We start from the raw sequence: 21,582 nt of genomic DNA on the forward strand, positions 1-21,582 counted from the left end.
GGCAACCCACTCCAGTTATTCTTGCCTGGAGAACCTCATGGACAAAGACGCCTGGCAGGCTAGAGTCCATAGAATCATGAAAAGTAGGACACAACTGAAGCGACTTAGCACGCATGCACGCAGGCTCAAAACCTAAATATCCAAATGCCAACAGAAAGCTCTCCTTGGATGTTTCACTGGCACCTTATCTTCAGCATTTACCATTTATCCTCCTTCACTCAGGACCCACCACCCTTCCCATTTCACTGTGATTGGTCATATTGTCCACTCAGTTGCCAATATTAGCAATCCAGTGACAGAATAAATCCCTCTCAGTCTTTCAGAGTGCACTTAAAAGTCACTTCCTTTGAATACTTTTCCAAGAACCCTCATTTAATTTAGATGGTCTGACTCTTAGATGTCATCCCTGCATATTTTTACTTTAAATCTTACCATACTGTATTACAATATCTGATTCACTTGCCTCCTAGACTATAAACTCCTGTGGGCAGGTACTATATCCTATGTTCTGTATGCCCAGACCCAGCAATTTTTTTTCAATAAGTAGGGTCTTCCCAGTTGACTCAGATGGTAAAGAATCTGCCTGCAATGAAGAAGACCCAGGTTCAATCCCTGGGTGGGGATGATCCCTGGAGGAGGAAATAGCAACCCACTCCAGTATTCTTGCTGTGGACAGAGGAACCTGGTGGGCTACAGTCCACGGGGTTGCCAGAGTTGGACATGATGGGGCAGCTAACACAATTGGTCAGAAAAAAAAATTAATGAATTAGTCAACAAAATAAATGAACAACGTATTTTTTCAAAGCTTGGCTAATGAGATAAGATTGTAAGTAGTCAACATATAATGTAAGAGGCAAGTTCTAGATCCTCTCTAAGATCTTGAGGGCTCAGATTCCTTTTAGCAGGAAGGGAGAGAGGGAGCAGGTGAAACGTCAGAGCACAGGAACCAGGGCTGAGCCCTCTGTTGGGGTCTCATGTACAGCCTGTTCAGTTATTCAAAGGAAGAAAAAGTACAGTGTTGCCTGGCTAACCAGTGAGGAAGCTGGGGCTTAGAGGCCCACCGCCCATGGCCCTGGGTGGCAGGTTCAGATTCTCTTGCCCACCCTGGTTCTCAGGTGGAGTGATCCAATTTCTACCTGTCACCTTGGAAGCTATAATGAGACTCGGGTTGGCGGGGGGGGGGTTGGTAAGACTGTAATAACTCCTATTGAGCATTTAAAAAACTTTTTTATGGCTTGTAGGTCTCAATATTATGGCTTATGTGATTTGATTTATAGAACTCTATGCGATGTGACTATAAACTAATGAGGCTGACTTTATTGTATGGCTCATGGAAACTGGTTTCTTTACAGGAGGCTCCAGCCTTTCTAGAAGGAGATGTTCAGTGTGGTTGATGCCTTGTGATGTCCCACCATTGAGGAGTTTGGGGGCCAGGGAGGGGATGAGGACAGGAAGAAGCATCACGGTGGGGATGAAGGTGGATCCTCGGCTGTCGGCTTTACTGACATTCCACAGACCATGGGAAGTGGACATCAGTTCTCTCATGCAACAAATATTTGCTGGTATTTATGCCATTCCAGGCTCCAGTCCACTGCAGAGGAATCAGGGATGGGCAGAAGAAACACCTGCTCTCAGGGACCCTGTGATCCTGATGAGAGAGAGAGAGAGTTACATGGACCCACGTGTGTCAGATACTTTGAAGGAAGAATGTAGGCCAAGGAGGCCAGTATTATAGCGACTGGATTGTAATTCATCAGTAGATCACTCCTTTGGTTGTGGGGAATATATCCTCTATATCTTTGCACAAAGTGAATCTCGTGTGCTTCACGCTTCGCTTCTATTGCTGTCGTGTTTGTTTTGGTCAGTTTCAGTCATCTTGGCATCAAGAGAAGAGGAGTGTTATGGTTGATGGCAGTCAGCGTGCCAGGTACAGCAAGCAGGCTGAGCGGTCCTCATTCTCAGGGCAGCCCTGCCAAGAAGCTCCTGTTAACCCTGTTTACGGATGAGAACACACAGACTTAGAGAGGATGAGCGGTGTGCCCCCGGTCACAGTTACAGGAGGCAGAGCTGGGATGTGCAACATGGGGATTAATTCCCGTCCACTGCTGGCTCTTCTCACTGGGACCCGAGAGAGGTTGTGATGTGGTTGATGATGGAAGGAGGGGAGCAGCGTGAGACTCCACTGACCTGCAGTCTGGCCTCGGGTCAGCAGTGGACCAGGAAAACCACTGAAATCTCTTTGCCTCCAAAGTCCTTATCACAAGGGAAAGTGACAGAAAGTGAAGTCCCTCAGTCGTGTCTGACTCTTTGCGACCCCGTGGACTGTAGCCCACCACGCTCCTCTGTCCATGGAATTTTCCAGGCAACAGTACTAGAGTGGGTTGCCATTTCCTTCTCCAGAGGATCTTCCCGACCCAAGCATGGAACCCAGGTCTCCCACATTGTAAGCCAAACCCTTCACCATCTGAGCCACCAGGGAAGTAGAAAATATGCTAACTATGTAGGGATGGGTGTCAACTAGACTTACTCAGGTGATCATTGGGCAACAAATCCAAATATCTAATCATGTTGTACACCTGAGATTACTATAACTTTATTGGTCAGTTATACCTCAAAAAAGCACATACATTTGCTTCAGTTATCAAGGGAGCAAAAAGACAAAGGGAAATGAAATTCTTCGTTCCCATCTAACACTGGCCATGTAGGCAGTTATTATAAGGAATTGCTTTGAGTTTTATTTTGAACAGAACTTGTGTCTCATCCAAAGCATGACATTCTGGTATGTTTCCATTTCTTGGAAATTTCCTTGAACCTAAAAAACAGAAGGCTTTTGGTTCAGTTCGCTTTTGGTTCTGACCTCACTGTTTACTAGTGAATATCTCTAGTTTACGATACCTGCATGTCCTGAGGGTCCGAGACAGCCAATGTCCTCTGGCTCAGCCTCCACGCCTCCTCAATCGTCCTGCCCCATTGGGTCCTCCTGATTTAGATCGGTTTCTGGAATATAAATATGCATCATGTTCTAGCTTCTTACTTTCTTTCTTCCTAAGGCACACACAGAGCAGCTGGGTACAATCTTCTCTCAGATAAACACAAGCTGTAAGTTTTCCTTATTTATGAATAACACACAGTTTGAAATTGCTTTTACAACTGGATACAAATTTCATTAGATAAATTCAGATATTTCTGCTGGATGCAGTTCCCCATAGCTATCCTCAGCTAGGCAGCCTCTCCATGGTACAAGGAAATCATAGTAATAACCACTTTGATCCTTAGGTGACTTCTAGTTCTAAAATCGGCTCTTTAAAATTAGAGAGAGACCTGTTCAGTTTCCCACATCACACACACGCAACTTCTGAACAACTTGGAGATTTGTCTGTCCTGCTCTGTACAGTGTATCTGCCCCTAGAGCCACTTCAGAGAAAAAAAAAATGATGACAGGGGAATTACGTCTCTTTCTATAGATAATGAGGATGAATATTGATGGATGCCTACTGATGGCAAGGCAGGGAACCGACTGCTTTATATTCAGTATTTCATTTAACACTCACAAGTACCGTACACAATCATTACTATCATTGCCTGTATTTACAGGCAGGGAAACTCAGGGTGATCAAAGTTAAGGGTATTATGTAAAATCACCCAGAAGTAGATTTTAGAGGTTGGATTCAGGTGTCTACGTTCTGACCTACCACCCAGTAAAACAAAGGCTTTTGACTGACCTACATCACAGCTGATAGGTTACAGAAGAAAAAGACTTAAACCTGCCCCTGACTCCCTGTCGGCTTCATTAAGGGTAAGTGAACAGCATTTTCTTAAAACCAAACCGATATAATTCACAGTCGCACCCCCTAAGAGTCTCAGAATCTAGACAGAAGCTGAGACGTGAGCAAGCAAAGGAAATACATTGAGACAATGGGAAAACAGTGGAATCACTAAACTTTAGAACGGCGTAGGTTCTGGGGTTTAAACTGATGGGATTTATTTCTAATTTACAAACAAAGGCAGAGGGACCTCTAGATGTGGGGTGAGGGTTCCACGGATCACATACTCCCCCTACCCTACCCACACAGAGCAGATGGAGAGAGACTTTTATTACCTTTTTCCCTGTAACAGGGGGCCTAACTGGGACGCCAGTGTCCTCGGGCTCCGATGTGACTTCAGCCTCTTTCCTCCTGCTGCCAGCCCATGGCTCCTTCCGACTGTCTCATTCAGTGTTTTACTCACTCTTTCAACTTCTGCCTCCCTAAACCTATTTCTTCTGGATTCATCCCCATCACCAGACATTGTACCACTTCAGACTCAACCCCCACCTCTTTATTTCCTCAGCCTCAACTTCTAGACTCTCAGGGAGCCTTGGCCACGGTGCTTCCACAGCACGCTCCTTACCTTTCCCTGTTTCTCCATCACCCTGTTCACCACGGTCACCAACATCATCTCTTCCCTCTTCTACTCCTCATTCCACTTCGTGTCCTTGAAACCCCTTCTCTTCATGACAAAGGGATATCTTAGAAGTCATTAGATCATGTCACCTCCTTGCTTTAAGTTCTCTGAAGCTATTAAACTGCACTGGGTCCAACTTGCATTTCCTATTACAAATCACCCTAAATATCTAGATGTCTGTAAGACCTGAATCAAAGCTTAGGTTGGCCCATGGGCCAATTAAATCCTCTTATTTGTATTTTTTTTTTTTAACATGCCCCAAGTTGTCATCACAGGAAAGTGAGTATTTTGCTATATAATCATAATTTATGATTACAAAGTGCTTCCATGGTGCCAAGTCCTTAGGCAATTGTCTCATTAATTGTCACCCTGTATTAATCATGTTTTGAGTTTTTTTTTTTTTAATTCTGTATTTTATGATGTTTTGACATCTTGGAGGCTTTCTAATTCTGGACTCTCCAGGGCTAGCTATTTCTAGAGATAGCAAATGATTAGCCTTTAACCTGCCATTCATATGCAAACCAATCCATGAAGAGCCCACAACCCTAACCACTTTCTCGACCCAACTGTCACCAAGCCAGTGCTTCCCCTGCCCTGAGTCACCCCAGGGCCAGGTACTGGACAACTAGAGGATACAGGGAGAGTCTGAGGCTGTCACAGTTATTCAAACAATCCAACCCTATATTCGATTGAGCGCGCCTACCCTGCCTTGTCCATTCCTTCACCTGAAAACTACCATAAAGCCTCTGGATCCGACCTTCTTGTTCTTTCTGCTTCCTGGTGCTTCCCCAAGCAACCTTGCATGGTGTGGCATGCCTCCTCCTCTGGGGAACACCAAGGGATAAACTCCCTTCTTTCAAGGCAGTGTTTTCCATGTCTGCCACCTTAACCGACCTACCTTCCAACCTAATCTTGGGGACGTTTCACAATACCCCCAAATCCTATGAAATAGGTGGGACAGGCATTATTAGATACCAGTCACACAGCAGAAGGGTCGAGGAGTCAGTGTCTGAATGGGTGATCCAACTGCAGAACCAATGTGCTGAGTTCTCTAGTCCATCCTCATTTTCTGTGTCTTAATGTATGTCATCATATATCCAAGCAAGGCATAGCTGCTAGGGGCTCCCCACCATGGTGTCAAGTCAAGCATTTCATAGAAATCTGCTGATATAAACTATAAAGGAGCTCACCCCCGTTCCCCTTTCCCATTTCAGTCTGGGTTGGCCTTCTAATATCTCAAAGGATATACTGGTCACTAGCAATTATGCATTGGAGAAGGAAATGGCAACCCACTCCAGTGTTCTTGCCTGGAGAATCCCAGGGACAGGGGAGCCTGGTGGGCTGCTGTCTTTGGGGTCGCACAGAGTCAGACACGACTGAAGCGACGCAGCAGCAGCAGCAGCAGCAGCAGCAATGCTTTACAGATGAATGAATCGCCCCCACCAAACTGTAGACAGGCGTAGATTCACACAAAAATCAAATCCCTGCTGTTATTTCTCTGATTCACTAGCTCTTAAGTTCAATCCACTTATTCACCCACAAACAGTGAACTAGCTAGAAAGCTGACTCACGGAAGAGAAAGATGATGGCCCCATTCTCTAGGACTCCAGATATCTAGAGCTGGGGGGAGTCAGCCCTGCAAAAATAAAAAAAGTTGACCATCTCCCCAAGGGCAGGATGTTCACGTGTTATGAATATACAATGTCTCGCTTCATCTTATCTCTGCCTCTCTTCTTGCCCCACCTGTTTTCCTCACACCTGGAATCTCATGTTCTTTTCTGCTTTCTTTTCCAACAACTCCTTTCATCTCAAGCAGTCCTACATGGGCTGATTCAGCCTTTGGGAACAGCCCAGCTGCACCTCCTGAGAAGTGCTAGAACCGGCAGTGGTGTGAGTCGGTCATCCATGTGCCCAGCAACCAAGTGGAGTGATCTGCGTGACTTGTGTGGCAGCCTGACCCATCCTGACGGCTCACACCCTCGGTGTTCAAGAGACAAACTCTGTAACTGAAGAAAATTGTAAGCCCAGCCCCAGTTCTCCCCTTTGCACAATTGAAGTCTTTCCAGGACATTGACCATGGACAAGAACATCTCGGAATTTAGAGGGTTACGTGCAATGTGTATACAGAAAACGCAGCTACACTCAGGTCTTAAGGAAAGGTGTGTGTCATTAAAACTGGTGGGTGATCCCAGAATACGTTATTAGGCTGCTCTCTGAGGCCTTCTCTCTCCTCCTAGCATATATTACCCCTCCTGGCATGGAGCTCACTAGGAACCATACTACTCATCTGCATTGTTAATGCCTGCTTTCTGGGAAGGAACTCCAGGTACTTTCACTCTATTAAAACTTACACAACACATGTGGCATAACTAGCAACAAGTATTCTTTCTTCCTGAGGTCCCATGCTCTAATTAAAAACTTTAGACCTGGGATATGTGTAGTTATCTTTTTGCAGGGGGTGGAGGATGGACAGCATTTATTTATATTGCATATTCATCATAGTACAGTATATAGTTGTTTAATCGCTAAGTTGTGCTGACTCTTTGGGACCCCATGGACTGTAGCCCATCAGGCTCCTCTGTCCATGAGATTCTCCAGGCAAGAATACTGGAGTGGGTAGCCATTCCTTTTTCCAAGGGATCTTCCGGACCCAGGGATTGAACCCATGTCTCCTGCATTGGCAGGCGGATTCTTTACCACTGAGCCACCAGGGAAGCCCACAGCATATTGTAGCATAGGATCTGTGTCCAGTCCTTTATAACTGAGAGCAGCTAGCATGCTTATGTGCCCCTCAGCAATGAACACACCCCATGGCAAGCCTTTACAGCTTATTTCTGAATTACATTTCATTGGAACAATTGTTCAGAGCCCAGGCTAATATTGCAAAGGATTTGAGTACCAATACAGTAAAGCAAAATGTAGCTAGCAACCGTTCAATTATGACTATGATACAAGGGCAGGAGCCACACAATAAGGTGTGGAGAAAGAAATCCTCTCAATAGGCCCAAGGAAAGCCTTCAGCTCCTGACCAGAAGAAATGCCTTGGCACTCCAAACTGACAGACTGGGTTCTAAGAATGCCCTAACCACCAGTTCCTCTCCAGGTGCATGGTGCTTCCACTTCATGTTGTGATCATAAAGCAACAGACAGATTTTGTAAAAGTCAGTCAATACTTTTCAGGAGCTCACCCCCTTTCCCAGCTCTTGTATGCTTACGATGAGATCCTTGGGTAGTAACGTGGAGTAGGATGGAGACGATTTAGCAGGTGATGTGGTAGGGAGACATTCAGATTTGCCATTTGGAGAGATAGAGAGCAAGTCTAGGGCCAGAGTATTTCCAAGGTGGATCACCGGAGCACAAAGCGCTCCACCATCTCGCCAGAGCCCAGGCAAGCTCTGTCTGGGATGGGACTGTAGCTCGGCCACGTGGAGTGGGGACGGCAGAGCTGCAGACGCCTCGCACCGCGCGCATTGAATCGGCATTCTGGCGCGGGAAACCTAGTTGAGCTCTTCAGGGCGGGGTTTGGCAACTTCTGCCTTGGCATCCGGCATCCGGGGAGGGAAGGTGCGAGTCAGTTTCCAATTTGCTGCGGTCCCCGAGCTCCCTCTCCCGCCCTTCCCTCCCGCCAGCACGTAGGGAAGCTGCCGAAAGGGGCGCAGCGTTCCCGGGCAGCCGCGGTGTCGCGGGAGAGAGGAGCCGGGGAGGCGGCAGGCCGGCCCGCGCGGCTCCTGGCGCGAGTGGGCGGCGCGGCGGGGGTTAAGGTGGGAGCCCGCGCCCCGCGCCCCGCGCCCGCCGGGATGCGCGCGGTCCGCCCGCTCGCTCGGCGCCGGCACCGCGGAGAGCGGCGGTCAGTGATGGAGCTGCTGCCATGACAACCCCTGCGGTCGGGGCCCGCGCGCGTCGGGGCTGCTCCCGGGAGGCCGGCGGCGCGGAGGCCGGGGGCGGCCGCTGAGCGTGGCGTCCGCGCGTCCCCGCGCCCCGCGCCGCGTCCCCGGAGAGGCGGGCGCGCCGTCTTCCCGCTCCCCGTGCGCCCCGAGCCTGCGCCGCGGGCGCTCCGCGGGCCGGGCCGGCCGCCAGTCGCCGCCCGGGCTGCGGCGAGGACGCCAGGCACCCGCCGCTCCGGAGGATCGCTGGACTTGGCCGCGGCTGCGGGTCCCCGCGGTGGAACTTTTTACCGCCTTGGCGTTCCAGATCGGAGACTCGGGCTGGTTTCTAAATACATCTGTACATATGTGTGATCTAATAAAACATTCTCTCCTCTCCTTGAAGCGGCAGCTTTTTATGACATCTCCTTTATGTCAGAGCCACTTGCCTGCCTTCTTTGGGTTATAAACTTTTGATGCCAGACCTCGGCAGGACGTGCCCAACTGAATGTTAAAGTAGCATCTCGAAGAGAGGCAGAGAAAGAACAACCGTGACCTTCATCCCGCACCTTCCTCCTTCCTCTCCCTTCCCGGCCGCCTCCCTCCTCCCCAGGGGAGCATCGAGAAAGCGTTTTGGATGCAGGAGGGGGCATCTGGTTGTGCCAGGCTGGAAAGCTGAGGCAGGATCTGAGGAAGAATCAGTAGACTCCGGAGAGCCTGGACTCCGCTTCTCCTTACCCCCCTCTCCGCTTCTGGCTGGTTCCAGCCCCTGCCTCCCTCCCCGCGCGGCTGCCCGAGACCCGCCGGCGTGCGGGGCGGGGGACGAGGACCGAGCCGCCGCCGGAGTTCTGGGAAGTTGTGGCTGTCGAGGATGGGGGTCTGTGGGTCCCTCTTCCTGCCCTGGAAGTGCCTCGTGGTCGTGTCTCTCAGGCTGCTGTTCCTTGTACCCACAGGAGTGCCCGTGCGCAGCGGAGATGCCACCTTTCCCAAGGCGATGGACAACGTGACGGTCCGGCAGGGGGAGAGCGCCACCCTCAGGTAGGGAGCTGAACTTCGGCGGGGGACTGAGCCCCTCGGATGGGATTCGGTGGGAACCGGCGAGCGAGAGAGGACCGGAGACCTGCGTGGGGGACGAGCGTGGGAGAGGGCTTTTGCAGGCCCAAGAGGTGCCCACTTGGCGTTCTGTGGCAGCTGGGACCCGTTCTCTTGGACAGCTTGGTCATTCGCTGTGCCTTCTCAGGCCCCGGGTTTTCGGAGCGAGTCCTGAGGTCCAGGCTTGGGAGTGCATGTATCCATGAGGTTGTGGCTAGGCTTGGCACTGCGACGCGAGTCCTGGCATTAAAATACTGGGGTCTGAGCTTGGGAGCACTGGTGCCCTGGGGGCTGTCTCACAGTCGGGAAGGTATGTGATGAGGCACGGTGGTCCAGAGAGGGCTGGTTGGCCTCTACCAGCGGGATGCCTGAAATTTCCGGCTCTGGAATTGCCAGCTGCTGGGCCCGGGCCCTTTATGAGTCTGCAGCCATCCATGCCAACCCCGTGTGCTGCTCCTGGGGCCCAGGTTGTAAATTACGAGGGCAGTTTTATCTTTGCAGGCTCGGCCCAGGGAGAGGAAACATGTTTCTTTTATGCAACGACAACACTCCTGTGTGAAAAGCACAATAGGAAAGCTTTTTGTTTTACCTTAATGAGTTACAGAGAAGCACTTACGGGCTCCAGGCAAAGGGGTGGAGATTCTTGGAATATGAACCTTTAGGGACCCGGCCTGCTGCAGCAGAGACTTTAATAAAAATGCAGCCACCACTTTCCACCAGCTCAGCAGATATCATCTTTTATCCCTTTAATGAGGCAGTTCTGGTCCTCGGAGACAGATTCAGGGACGTCCCAGCTTAACTCTGCTCATAGTGTGCATGGGGTGAATGCATTTGCCCTGCCTGTGACTTTGATGGTTACGGTGGAAATAAAACATCGTGCCCCAGATTCGGCAGCCGAGAAGTCAGGCAGCTTCAAGGAACGCGTGAGGGCGGGGCTCCCTTCCTGCTCGGCCCCCGACTTCCTTGGTGTCCCTCTCAGCCCAGATGAGCCTCTCCCCGGGGAAGGAAAGGAAGGCCTCGCGCGACCACTGTTCTTCCTTCCTAAGGCCAGGCGTGGAGGTTGATGCTTGCCTTCTGGGTGATCTCACTGTGTTTTTTTCTGAGCCCAAGCACAGGTCCTAGAACCCTCTCTGCTGGTGCATGGAGGCCCCAGAAGGAGGGAGAAAAAACAGAAGGGAGACAGACCTCTTTTCTCGACCTCCAGCAGGAGGGAACCCCCCTGGGCTGCCCCGGACTAGAGGGAATATAACATGCATACTTCCTTGCATCAGAGAAATCCCGGGGTGAGGGGCTGGTCCACGCCCTGCGAGGCACAATCAGAGGGCCCGTCTGCTCAGAGGAGTATCAGCCAGGCTACGGTGCGTGTTACCCCAGGCGACGTGGGGAAATGGTGGTGGGTGTTAAGGGGTGCCCATGCTGTGTGCCTCTCTCTCCATCCTCCAAATTCATACCCTCTTACCAGGGACAGAGAGGCGTAACACAGGATGAGGTCTCAGTGCTGAACTTTCCAAAATCCTCCGGCCTTTTCTTGTCCCTGAAAGTTAAAGCTTTCTGGGATGCAGTAACACTGTTCCACCAGCAGAGGGCCAGCTTTGAGCTGCCTTTTTATTAGCTGCTGGCCTGTTTTCATGATCTTCAATTCTAATGTTTAGCAGCTGGGCTTCGTAATGGGAATGGGAATAAAAACGGGAAAAGCTGAATAGTTGCTTTTTGTGCTTTGTGGAGAAAAAAAAGAAAGAAAAACCTTACATATTTGAACATAACTGTTATCAGTTACCTGACGGCATGCTTTCTTTTTAAAAAAGTAAGCCCATCTTACAATGATTTTGCCTCTTGACTTCTGTATAAGTTGCCCTGAAATAGAGAAATTCCGTGCATTGTCCCCATTTTAATCTTTCTGTATTCTCTTTCTTTTACCTCTCATGTTTTCCTCTTTTATTACATTTTCTTTTATTTTTATCAAATGCCTCCATTTTATATGCTTTTGCGTGTCATTCATTCTCGTCTTTCCATCTTTGATCACTGAATTCTTACTATTCCCTTATTTTTTAAGGTTCTGATTTCACTACGATCACAGTGTTTCTTAAAATAACATCAATAACTCTCACAGATTTCTGGGGGTCTCAATCTCTCCCCTTCTGTTCTCGACAGCTGTGCGCCGGTCTCAGTGAAACCCTGGTTTGTCAGGACTCCGAGGGGGCGGGCATCCTGTTTCCCATCTCTGGAAGTCCATGGCCTCAACCCCAGATAGATGTATCATCTTGTTGGGTTTTTTTTGCTTCCAAAAAATTGCAGTTCTTAACCGCAGTCACTCTCCAATCTCCTAAAAGGTGTGCCACTGGGAATTCTGTGTTTGGGAATTTAGTGTTCTGAATGCATCAGATGTTCAGAAGGCATTGAAAACACTGACTGATCCCCAGGTCCACTAGTCAGAACCGTAGAAAGTCTGTTCATATGTGGCTGCCTCGGATCAAGGTAATCCAAGCCTGTTTCTCAATCTTGAATGAAGTCACATAGGAGGTCGAAGACCAACCAAGAGAAGCCAAGAGAAGGAGAAAGCTCGGTCCTTCTTTGAAAGTTTCAGTGAGACCCTGTTTGGCTTAGAGAGGGGTGATCTCCTTCCTCGGAGGCATGTTTGTGGTGCCAGGTCTTTGATTGAACATGGAAGGAACTCATTTTATGTAGATGAGGCAATATTATCTTCCTCATAACTACTTCACAGGGCTACTTGAAAAGTAAAAATAATTATGTGACTATGGAGTTATTTTGCCTTCTTGGAAGAGAGATGATATGGAAAATGAAGGTGGTATTCACAGTGTCTGAATTATAGCTGCTATGAATCTGATTTGAATTCATTATTACAAATGGGCCCTCTTGGCCAGAATCATTTCATTACAATTATCTGCTGTTGGGTTAAAAATGTTCTGTGCCTCTGCATTAGATTAGATATGACAAGTGTCTAGAAGTCCTGTGTCTGAATCATTGCCCACGTCAGGAAGGGAGCCCAGGATGCTTGGTGTGGTCAGCTGGTGTCTGTTAGGCTATTTCAGTGACGCAATCCTGACCAGATGTGTTTTCACCTGGACCTCAATCTTCTCTAAATTTGCTTCGGTTTTGCAGTGGACCACATCATCCGTGTCCATGAACATTCTGAGGGGGTTTCGGTAGGCTGAAAGTGGGGGTTGTTGCTGTAACTGTTCTGCTAAGTGGGAAAAGTTCCCGCCAGCAACTGGGGAGGGATTTTTTTTTTTAAAGCATGGCAGGATAATCAGTTTTGCTGATCCAGGCTGGCTGATCTGGGATTATGCTTAGAAACTCTCGTCTAAAATACCCTCGCATTTTCATTTGGAGTTCTGAGCTAATCTCTTTGGAACCCAGTATTTGGAGGTTAACCACTGCCAAGGAGGAATCTGAGCAGCAGGATTTTGCCAAAGTCACCAAGGCAGTCAGGCTCCCAGGGAGGCGTCCTGTCTTTTCCTGGATGTTTCTCTGCCTTTTGCCCTCTCCATCAGCAGCTTTATTTTTTTTTACATTAGAACATTCGGAAGAGCCACTCGGTTATTCCAAACAAGGCCACAGCATGTGAATTTCAGCATATCGGTTACCTAAACTGAATAAGGACTTCGATCAGGGCAATGGCTTCGCTCTTGGCCTGGGAAGATGGATTCAGACATGGACCCGAGCACAAGTCCATACAGGGCCAGTCCAGCTGCAGTGCTAACCTGGGTTGCCCCGGAGTTACTAGAGATGCATTTTAGATGTTCCATGGCCAGGATCCCAGACCAATTAAAGCAAAATGTCTGGAGTTGGGCATGGGTGTTTTAAGGATCTCTTCTAGTATTTCTCATGTTGAGAACTGCTGCCCCAGATCCCCTTCCTGCCCCAGAGCATCTGAGTAAGGCTGGTCTCCAGTGGCCCCGCCCACACTTACGTAACCCTACCTGTGTGCATGGACCTCACCACTTAAAGCTGCTGTATTGCCTGAGGAGGAGGACCAGGCCCGTGAGCCTGCATACCATCTGGACTTGATTCTTGCTCCTTCCCTCACCTGCCAAATGATTTTGAGCACTTGAATTCATTTGTGTACCCTTGGGGATGGTATCTGCCCCATCTAAGGCATTGGGGAGATGAAAGAGATGGTGTTATTATGCTGATTAGGAAGCAACACACAAGTGCAGGTTGTTATAGGAGCCGAACAAAACCTCAGTGATGACCTGTGATTCTCTGTCCTTTCTGGGTTCACTTCTCCCCCCTCCCACAGATGCATACAGAGCTCTAGAATTCTCCTCCCCCCTTCCACCGCCACTCACCACAGAGCTCTAGCATTCTCCTCCCCCTACCCACCACACACACAGAGCTCTAGAATTCTCAGTCCATCCGCAGTGCCAGCCAGCACCCTGCTTTCTGCTCATGGTCAGGACTCACCCTGCTGCAAATCTTTGTTCTGATGGGTACACACTCTGTATACGTCAGTTACATGTGGGTGTGGTTGGACTGTGAGTTCCTAGAGGCAAAAAGCCATGACGTAGGTGTTGGCTACAGACACCGTCATGGATACTGAGGGTCCAAAATGATACATCTAGGCTGAGTGCTTTACTCCACTGTAAAGGAGCTCAGTCTCGTATGATGGAGTGTTAATCTGCAGGGATAAAATGCTCACAGCGAAAGGGTTCCATTCTCTTCACAATATGGTGCCAACAGCAGGTGGTTGGTTAGAGCCTTTGGGGGCCTGGGGGACTTGCATTCTGGTGCAGTCACTTGCCAGGGGGGACATTGAGTCCACCAGTGGCCCCCGAGGCGGCGCCATCCCTGGGACAAGGCGAGGAGCAGGGCAGCAGAGCAGAGGGGTCTTCTCAGCTGCAGTATGGTGATGGACTTGAGAGCAGGGCTGTTCCTGCAGAAACCTGCCTTCTGTTGACCAGGGGAGACACGCGGCGCCAGGAGGGAGAGGGGCGGATGGAGAAGCTGGCGTTTCCCCATCCGGCAGGCCTGAAGAGGGGGGCTGGCTAGACTGAGGCCGTCTAATCACCGATTGGTAGGGATGCCAGCATGGGGGTGGGGGGCTCATCTTAAGGCAGTCAGCATACGTGTTCCATGACTTTCTGGATTGCTCTGAACAACTCAGCCGTTCCCATCTAAGCCCTTGTTCATTTTTTTTTTTTTTTTTTGGCCTTTAAGTAAATTTGGTCCTTGGGTTCAGTTTAGTCCTGCTTTTCTAGAAAGGGGCCTTGGCCTGCCTGCCTTGGCCACTGTGTAGCTGGCTCTGATGTAGGGGGAGGGTGGAGGCGAGCAGTACTGGGCAGCCTGAGCTCCAGACCTCATGAGGTCCAGACACGAGATGCAGAGGACAAGAGGTCCTGTCCATCCTTTCCAAAGGAAGACTTGAACATTGTCATCAATGGGAAGCATCATCATGTTAGGGCTGGCCAAAATGGCGTTGCCTGTTAAGGTAGGAACTGTTTATCTTTCTTGATTTTTTCTTTTCCAATCCACTCAAGATGGCCCCAGACTATTTTGGGTTTGTTTGTTTGTGTACCATTTCCCCTGCAGGAAGATGCTGTTTAGCTGACGTTGGGTTGGGGAGGAAGGTCGCTGGGAATGGGCCCTGGGGAGAGAGGCTTCCCGCTGAGTGCCTTCTCACCTTCCAGCCATAGCACCTTCCTGGCACATCTTTTTTTAAGACGTGACAACTGAAGCTGTGATGTTTCTGCAGCTCAGCACTCACCCTGCCTCCATCTGTGTGTCATTGCCTCAGTAGAGGAGGTTAGAGAAGGGAGGTGTTGGAGCCTGGTGCCCCTTCCCTGCAGGACCACACTGAAGACCCTTCAGTAAAACCTGTGGGGTGGGGATTAAATAAATAGATGTTGTCATCTATAATTGACTGCATGTCAGGTGCCTGGCCAATTACTTATTTTTTATTTATTTATTTTTTTTTAATTTTAAAATCTTTAATTCTTACATGTGTTCCCAAACATGAACCCCCCCTCCCACCGCCCTCCCCATAACATCTCTGTGGGTCATCCCCATGCACCAGCCCCAAGCATGCTGTATCCTGCGTCAGACATAGACTGGCGATTCAATTCTTACATGATAGTATACATGATAGAATGCCATTCTCCCAAATCATCCCACCCTCTCCCTCTCCCTCTGAGTCCAAAAGTCCGTTATACACAGCTGTGTCTTTTTTCCTGTCTTGCATACAGGGTCGTCATTGCCATCTTTCTAAATTCCATATATATGTGTTAGTATACTGTATTGGTGTTTTTCTTTCTGGCTTCCTTCACTCTGTATAATCGGCTCCAGTTTCATCCATCTCATCAGAACTGAATCAAATGAATTCTCTTTAACGGCTGAGTAATACTCCATTGTGTATATGTACCACAGCTTTCTTATCCATTCATCTGCTGATGGACATCTAGGTTGTTTCCATGTCCTGGCTATTATAAACAGTGCTGCGATGAACATTGGGGTACATGTGTCTCTTTCAATTCTGGTTTCCTCGGTGTGTATGCCCAGCAGTGGGATTGCTAGGTCATAAGGTAGTTCTATTTGCAATTTTTTAAGGAATCTCCACACTGTTCTCCATAGTGGCTGTACTAGTTTGCATTCCCACCAACAGTGTAGGAGGGTTCCCTTTTCTCCACACCCTCTCCAGCATTTATTGCTTGCAGATTTTTGGATTGCAGCCACAAGCCACAGTCATCAAAACAGTATGGTACTGGCACAAAGACAGAAATATAGATCAATGGAACAAAATAGAAAGCCCAGAGATAAATCCACACACCTATGGACACCTTATCTTTGACAAAGGAGGCAAGAATATACAATGGAGTAAAGACAATCTCTTTAACAAGTGGTGCTGGGAAAACTGGTCAACCACTTGTAAAAGAATGAAACTAGATCACTTTCTAACACCGCACACAAAAATAAACTCAAAATGGATTAAAGATCTAAATGTAAGACCAGAAACTATAAAACTCCTAGAGGAGAACATAGGCAAAACACTCTCAGACATACATCACAGCAGGATCTTCTATGATCCACCTCCCAGAACTCTGGAAATAAAAGCAAAAATAAACAAATGGGATCTAATTAAAATTAAAAGCTTCTGCACAACAAAGGAAAATATAAGCAAGGTGAAAAGACAGCCTTCTGAATGGGAGAAAATAATAGCAAATGAAGCAACTGACAAACAACTAATCTCAAAAATATACAAGCAACTTATGCAGCTCAATTCCAGAAAAATAAACGACCCAATCAAAAAATGGGCCAAAGAACTAAATAGACATTTCTCCAAAGAAGACATACGGATGGCTAACAAACACATGAAAAGATGCTCAACATCACTCATTATTAGAGAAATGCAAATCAAAACCACAATGAGGTACCACTTCACACCAGTCAGAATGGCCAATTACTTATTGTTTCATGCAATTTTCAGAATATTATGATCCTGTCCAGGAAAGAGACATTTTCTTCTACCCTTCTAGGGTCTTCTGGCTGGTCTAAGAATTAAACAGACAGCAGACAGGTGAAGAGGAGAAAATCAAACAAAAGTTTAATAACATATATACATGGAAGAAACCCAGGGGAATTAAATAACTCACCCAAAGGCCAAAGTCCTCACCCTGAACACCATCCTCAGCTGAAGACAAAGGAGGATGTTGGAAGTAGTGGTGTGGGAGGTTTAAATAGAGGAAGGCAGTTCACATGGAGATGAAAAAGCAGATTGATTGGTAAATAAATGTTTGTTGGTCCAACAGAGAGGGACGCAGAGTGGGCTCTGATCTCTGGAAGTTGCCCCCCACACCTGGCTGTATTCTTTGCAGACATCTCTCCTGACCCTCTATTCCTGGAATATGTCCTCTATCTGAATTCTCAAGGCAGTTACTGGGAAGGTCAGAGTTTCTTCCCGAGCCTTGGGCCTTGACTGTTTTCAGCTTGAAATAATCCACATGCCAGAAACATTTCGGGATGTCGAATTTTGTTCCTCTACAATCCCCATTGTAGAGACTGAGGTGCAGAAAGTTGAGGCACTTGCCTTGGGTCACATGGTTATTATGTGTCAGAGTCTGTGCTTGCTCCTAGAATGCCGTTTCCCCCCTCTTCTGAGTTTGATAGCACCCTCTTCCAGGTAGGGAGAACAGAGAGTGTTTCCGTGAGCTTCAAGCAGGAAAAGCAAACGGCTCCTCTGTGTTCCTGGGACCTGTATTTGAGCAAAGGTTAGAAAGTCTGCACTGGGTTGAGGGCTGTGGCCGTCTGTTGCTGTGCCCCCAGCAGGTCCTTTACGCCTCTCACCTGCACACCAGCAAGCACTGCTCTATCTCTTGGGGCCAGAAATCAGGCCGCAGAGGGTCCCACCCACCATGTGTGCTGCTCCAGAATCATGGGTGCCCTTAGCTTTGACCCTGCCCTGAATGCTGCGCCCTCCGGGAACATCTGTGACCTCTCACAGGACGAGCAGCACCTCCAGGGACCCTGCAGACAGGACAGAGCCAGCAGGTGAATGGTGACAAGGACACCAATGACAGAGCATTTCTCCAAGAACCAGGAGGAAGCAAGTGATCCACGTGGAAGGATGGGAAGATGAGAAGTCACGTGTTTTTAGATCCAAAAATCCAAAGTCATTGTGTAAACCCGTCTCCCCATCTTTATGCTCATAGTTTAAACCATCAAGACTGTGGCAGCAGCGGGCACAGGCCCTTTTTGCTCACCTTGTGGCTGACTCATACCCTACAGTGTCTGCCTGACCTCTTGTGGCCTCCTCTTCCCTGGAGATGGTACATTTTGCTTAAATCAAAGAGATGCTGAAGGACTTGACCTGGCTTCCATAAGAGTGCTGATCAATGTTGAAAACTTGCTTTTGAATATTAAACATCTCCAGTGGATCTGAAGATTTATGAGATCTCGATTAAGCAAGTTTCCATTGCATAATAGAAATACAGTGTGTTTTAAGTGATTGTGAAGGTTTCTGGCAAGGCCACAGAAGATAATTTAACTCATAATTATCCAAAATGCTATAGACCCGCCATGAAGAATAATAGAACATGATGTTGTTGTAGAAGAAGTAATTACGCAAAAGAGGGGAAAAATGAATATGATAATTTTCTATTTATCGTGAATGCCAGTGCTGAAGAAAAGTAGATATAATTACAGGAAGATAACATGGAAACATTTTCCCAAAGGCATTTCTGAATACTTCCAAAAGTTTGGGAGTTTGTATTATTGTATCTGTTGTGCCAAATTTAATTTTAAGATGCATAGCTTTCCTTATATTTGATTCAAGTGTGCGTTTGCAGCCTTGGTAATGTTGAGGAGTATTTTCATGAGTATTAATAAAGCAAGGAAGATAGATCAAGGAGATGAAAGACAAAAATGGAAAGCATAGAGAAGGAAAGAGACTTTCCCAGGGCATCAGCAAGAGTCGAAGAAAGACAAAGACTCTGCCCACGTGAGGATGAAGTGGCCTAGGGTGGGCTCTCTGGAGTTCCAGGTAGAGGAAGAGGGGGAGACAGGAAGTGGCAGTACTGCCCTCCCTCCCCCAGGCTCTGCTGTGCCAGTGGCCCCACTCGAACTGAGTGTCCGGGTCACGAGGCCACACCCACACAGGTGTGTGTGTCCACCCTAAGGCATTCTGTGTGTGTGTGTTAGTCACTCAGTCATGTCCGGCTCTTTGCGACCCCATGGAGTGTAGCCGACCAGGCTCCTCTGTCCATGGGATTCTCCAGGCAAGAATACGGGAGTGGGTAGCCATGCCTTCCTCCAGGGGATCTTCCCAGCCCAGGGATGGAACCCGGGTCTCCCACACTGCAGGCAGAGTCTTTACCATCTGAGCCACCAGGGAAGCCCCATCCTAAGTCAAGGTGCCAGCAAATTCGGGGCTCAGGTTCTCACTTGCTGCCAGAATCCGGCTCTTTCTGACCCTTGGTTTCACCTGGCAGCTGGAGACGCCTTTCGGTCACTGAGCCCTGGCGCATGTCCTGCTTCTTTGTGTTGGACCCACCCCAGGCGCTGGGTGATCGGCAGTCTGCTCTATTCGGCAGGAGTCTTCTCCAAAAGCCCAGCTCCATTGTTGACCCCGATCCTCTCTAACTCCTCCTGATTCCTGGACTTTCCAGCACTTACTGTTCACCTGCCCACTGGAACGTCCCTTTCAGAGACCAACTTCAGGCAGGCAGCCGGTGAGGGCTTAGCCGATTCATGCTTGATTCTTTCCTCCCCGTCATTCTTGGGTATATGTGTTGCCCTATCAGATCCCATGCACCTTGACTGGGATTGACTGCAATGGATGCCATCCCAGTGGAGGGATTCTTGTTTGATGTTTGGAACTCCCCACGATGGATAAAAGAAGCCAGCATGTGTTTTGCAAGGAAATGAATCAGTCAGGTGTGTTATTGGAGTGGCCATGGCCACATTGACTTAGGTGACTGAAAGGCACCTGGGTAGAAGGAGGGAATAAAGGGATTCATATTTGTGCTGGCCTATGCTCTGCAAGGAGATCCAACCAGTCCATTCTAAAGGAGATCAGCCCTGGGTGTTCGTTGGAAGGAATGATGCTAAAGCTGAACTCCAGTACTTTGGCCACCTCGTGCGAAGAGTTGACTCATTGGAAAAGACTCTGATGCTGGGAGGGACTGAGGGCAGGAGGGAAAGGGGATGACAGAGGATGAGATGGCTGGATGGCATCACTGACTCGATGGACGTGAGTCTGAGTGAACTCGGGAGTTGGTGATGGACAGGGAGGCCTGGCGTGCTGCAATTCATGGGGTCGCAGAGAGTCGGACACAACTGAGCGACTGAACTGAACCGAACTGATGCTTTCTAGCCCATCCCTAAAAATACTCCTCTCCCTGCTCTTGTTGGCATTGCTTCTGTGCCTTTTGTTAAGTGTATTAATACTCTCTCTCCATCTTTGGGTCCCAGTGTCCAGTTCAACACCTAACTCAGAGGGGATGCTCCAAGTTTGTTGAAAAGATGAATGTGTGTCCTTTATCTCTGTCTGTCCACCTCTTTCTCTCTCACACACATACCTACTTTTCCTAATGAAGATATTCTCATCCATTTTTAAGCAATTGGGAAGTCACTGACATTACAACCAAAGATTCTGGCATTTGAGTCCTAGTTGAGATAATGATCTCTCCCTAGATACTTGGTATTTAACTTGTCCTGTCTCCTCCTGCTTATTATAATTGCAGCATTTTCGAATTTCACACCGTTATTAAAGCCACCATCCTGAGATGCTGAGCAGTTACAAGGGAGGTATACCAGCCTCCTCCCTTTTTATTAAGGATACAAAATAGAGGGTGGCATATCCTGGACTGTATCTGCAAACTCTCGGGAATGGAAAAAATGTCAGTGAGACTAGTCTTCTAAAATTGCAGAGGGCATCTCAGGATGAAGGGATTTAGGGAGGTATTTCTTTGTCCGTGTGAGATATAGCAGCTTCTGTGATGAGCTCTCACTATGAGATCCTTGAATACATCCCCAGAGCACCTGTTCTGCTATAGCTGTGCAGTGGGAACAGTTTATAGATCTTCTTGATTATAACTTTACATTTACACTCAGCTAGTCAGTGGGCTTCCCTGATGGCTCAGACAGGAAAGAATCTGCCTGCAATGTGGAAGACCTGCATTCTATCCCTGGGTTGGGACGATCCCTCTGAGGAGAGCATGGGAACCTATTCCAACATTCTTTCTGGAGAAGACCCATGGACAGAGGAGCCTGGTGGGCTACAGTCGATGGGGTCGCAAAGAGTCACACATGTCTGAGCAACTAAGCACAGCACAGCAGTCACTGGGCACTTAGAGAAATAGAAGGTTAAGTATAACTCGTGTCAAGAGGTTAAGGCACAGACTAACTCAAGAAGATTCAGTTCAAATCCCGGCTGAATGTGATCAGACAAGTGACCAAGTTTATCCAACCCTCAATTTTAAATAAAGGATTGAGGGGTTATACACCCACTTCACTAAGTTGTGGGGGAGGAGTAGATGGCATTAAGTTTGTAAGAGCTTAGACTAAAATCAGACATGTAGCAAGTTCATGATAAACAGTAGCATTAATGTTTTTTTAAAATGTAAGTTACTGAATTCACAATTTTAACAACCAGCTTTTATTGACTACTCTGTGCCAAGCCCTGTTCTAAGCGGCATGGAAATTATAAAGTTGAATTAATCCCAGAGTTTCC

General features: G+C 48.1%; 1 protein-coding gene across 1 annotated transcript in view; it reads left to right on the forward strand.

Moving 5' to 3' along the window:
- OPCML (opioid binding protein/cell adhesion molecule like) overlaps nt 1-21,582 on the forward strand; it is a 1,038,459-nt gene that overhangs the window by 520,555 nt on the left and 496,322 nt on the right. The window contains exon 2 of the mRNA XM_052661910.1: nt 9,260-9,344. Within this exon, the coding sequence (XP_052517870.1) occupies nt 9,260-9,344 (85 nt within the window). The remainder of the gene's footprint in view (nt 1-9,259; nt 9,345-21,582) is intronic.

This window comes from Budorcas taxicolor, chromosome 25 (assembly GCF_023091745.1).
Source record: "Budorcas taxicolor isolate Tak-1 chromosome 25, Takin1.1, whole genome shotgun sequence".
Classification (NCBI taxonomy): domain Eukaryota; kingdom Metazoa; phylum Chordata; class Mammalia; order Artiodactyla; family Bovidae; genus Budorcas; species Budorcas taxicolor.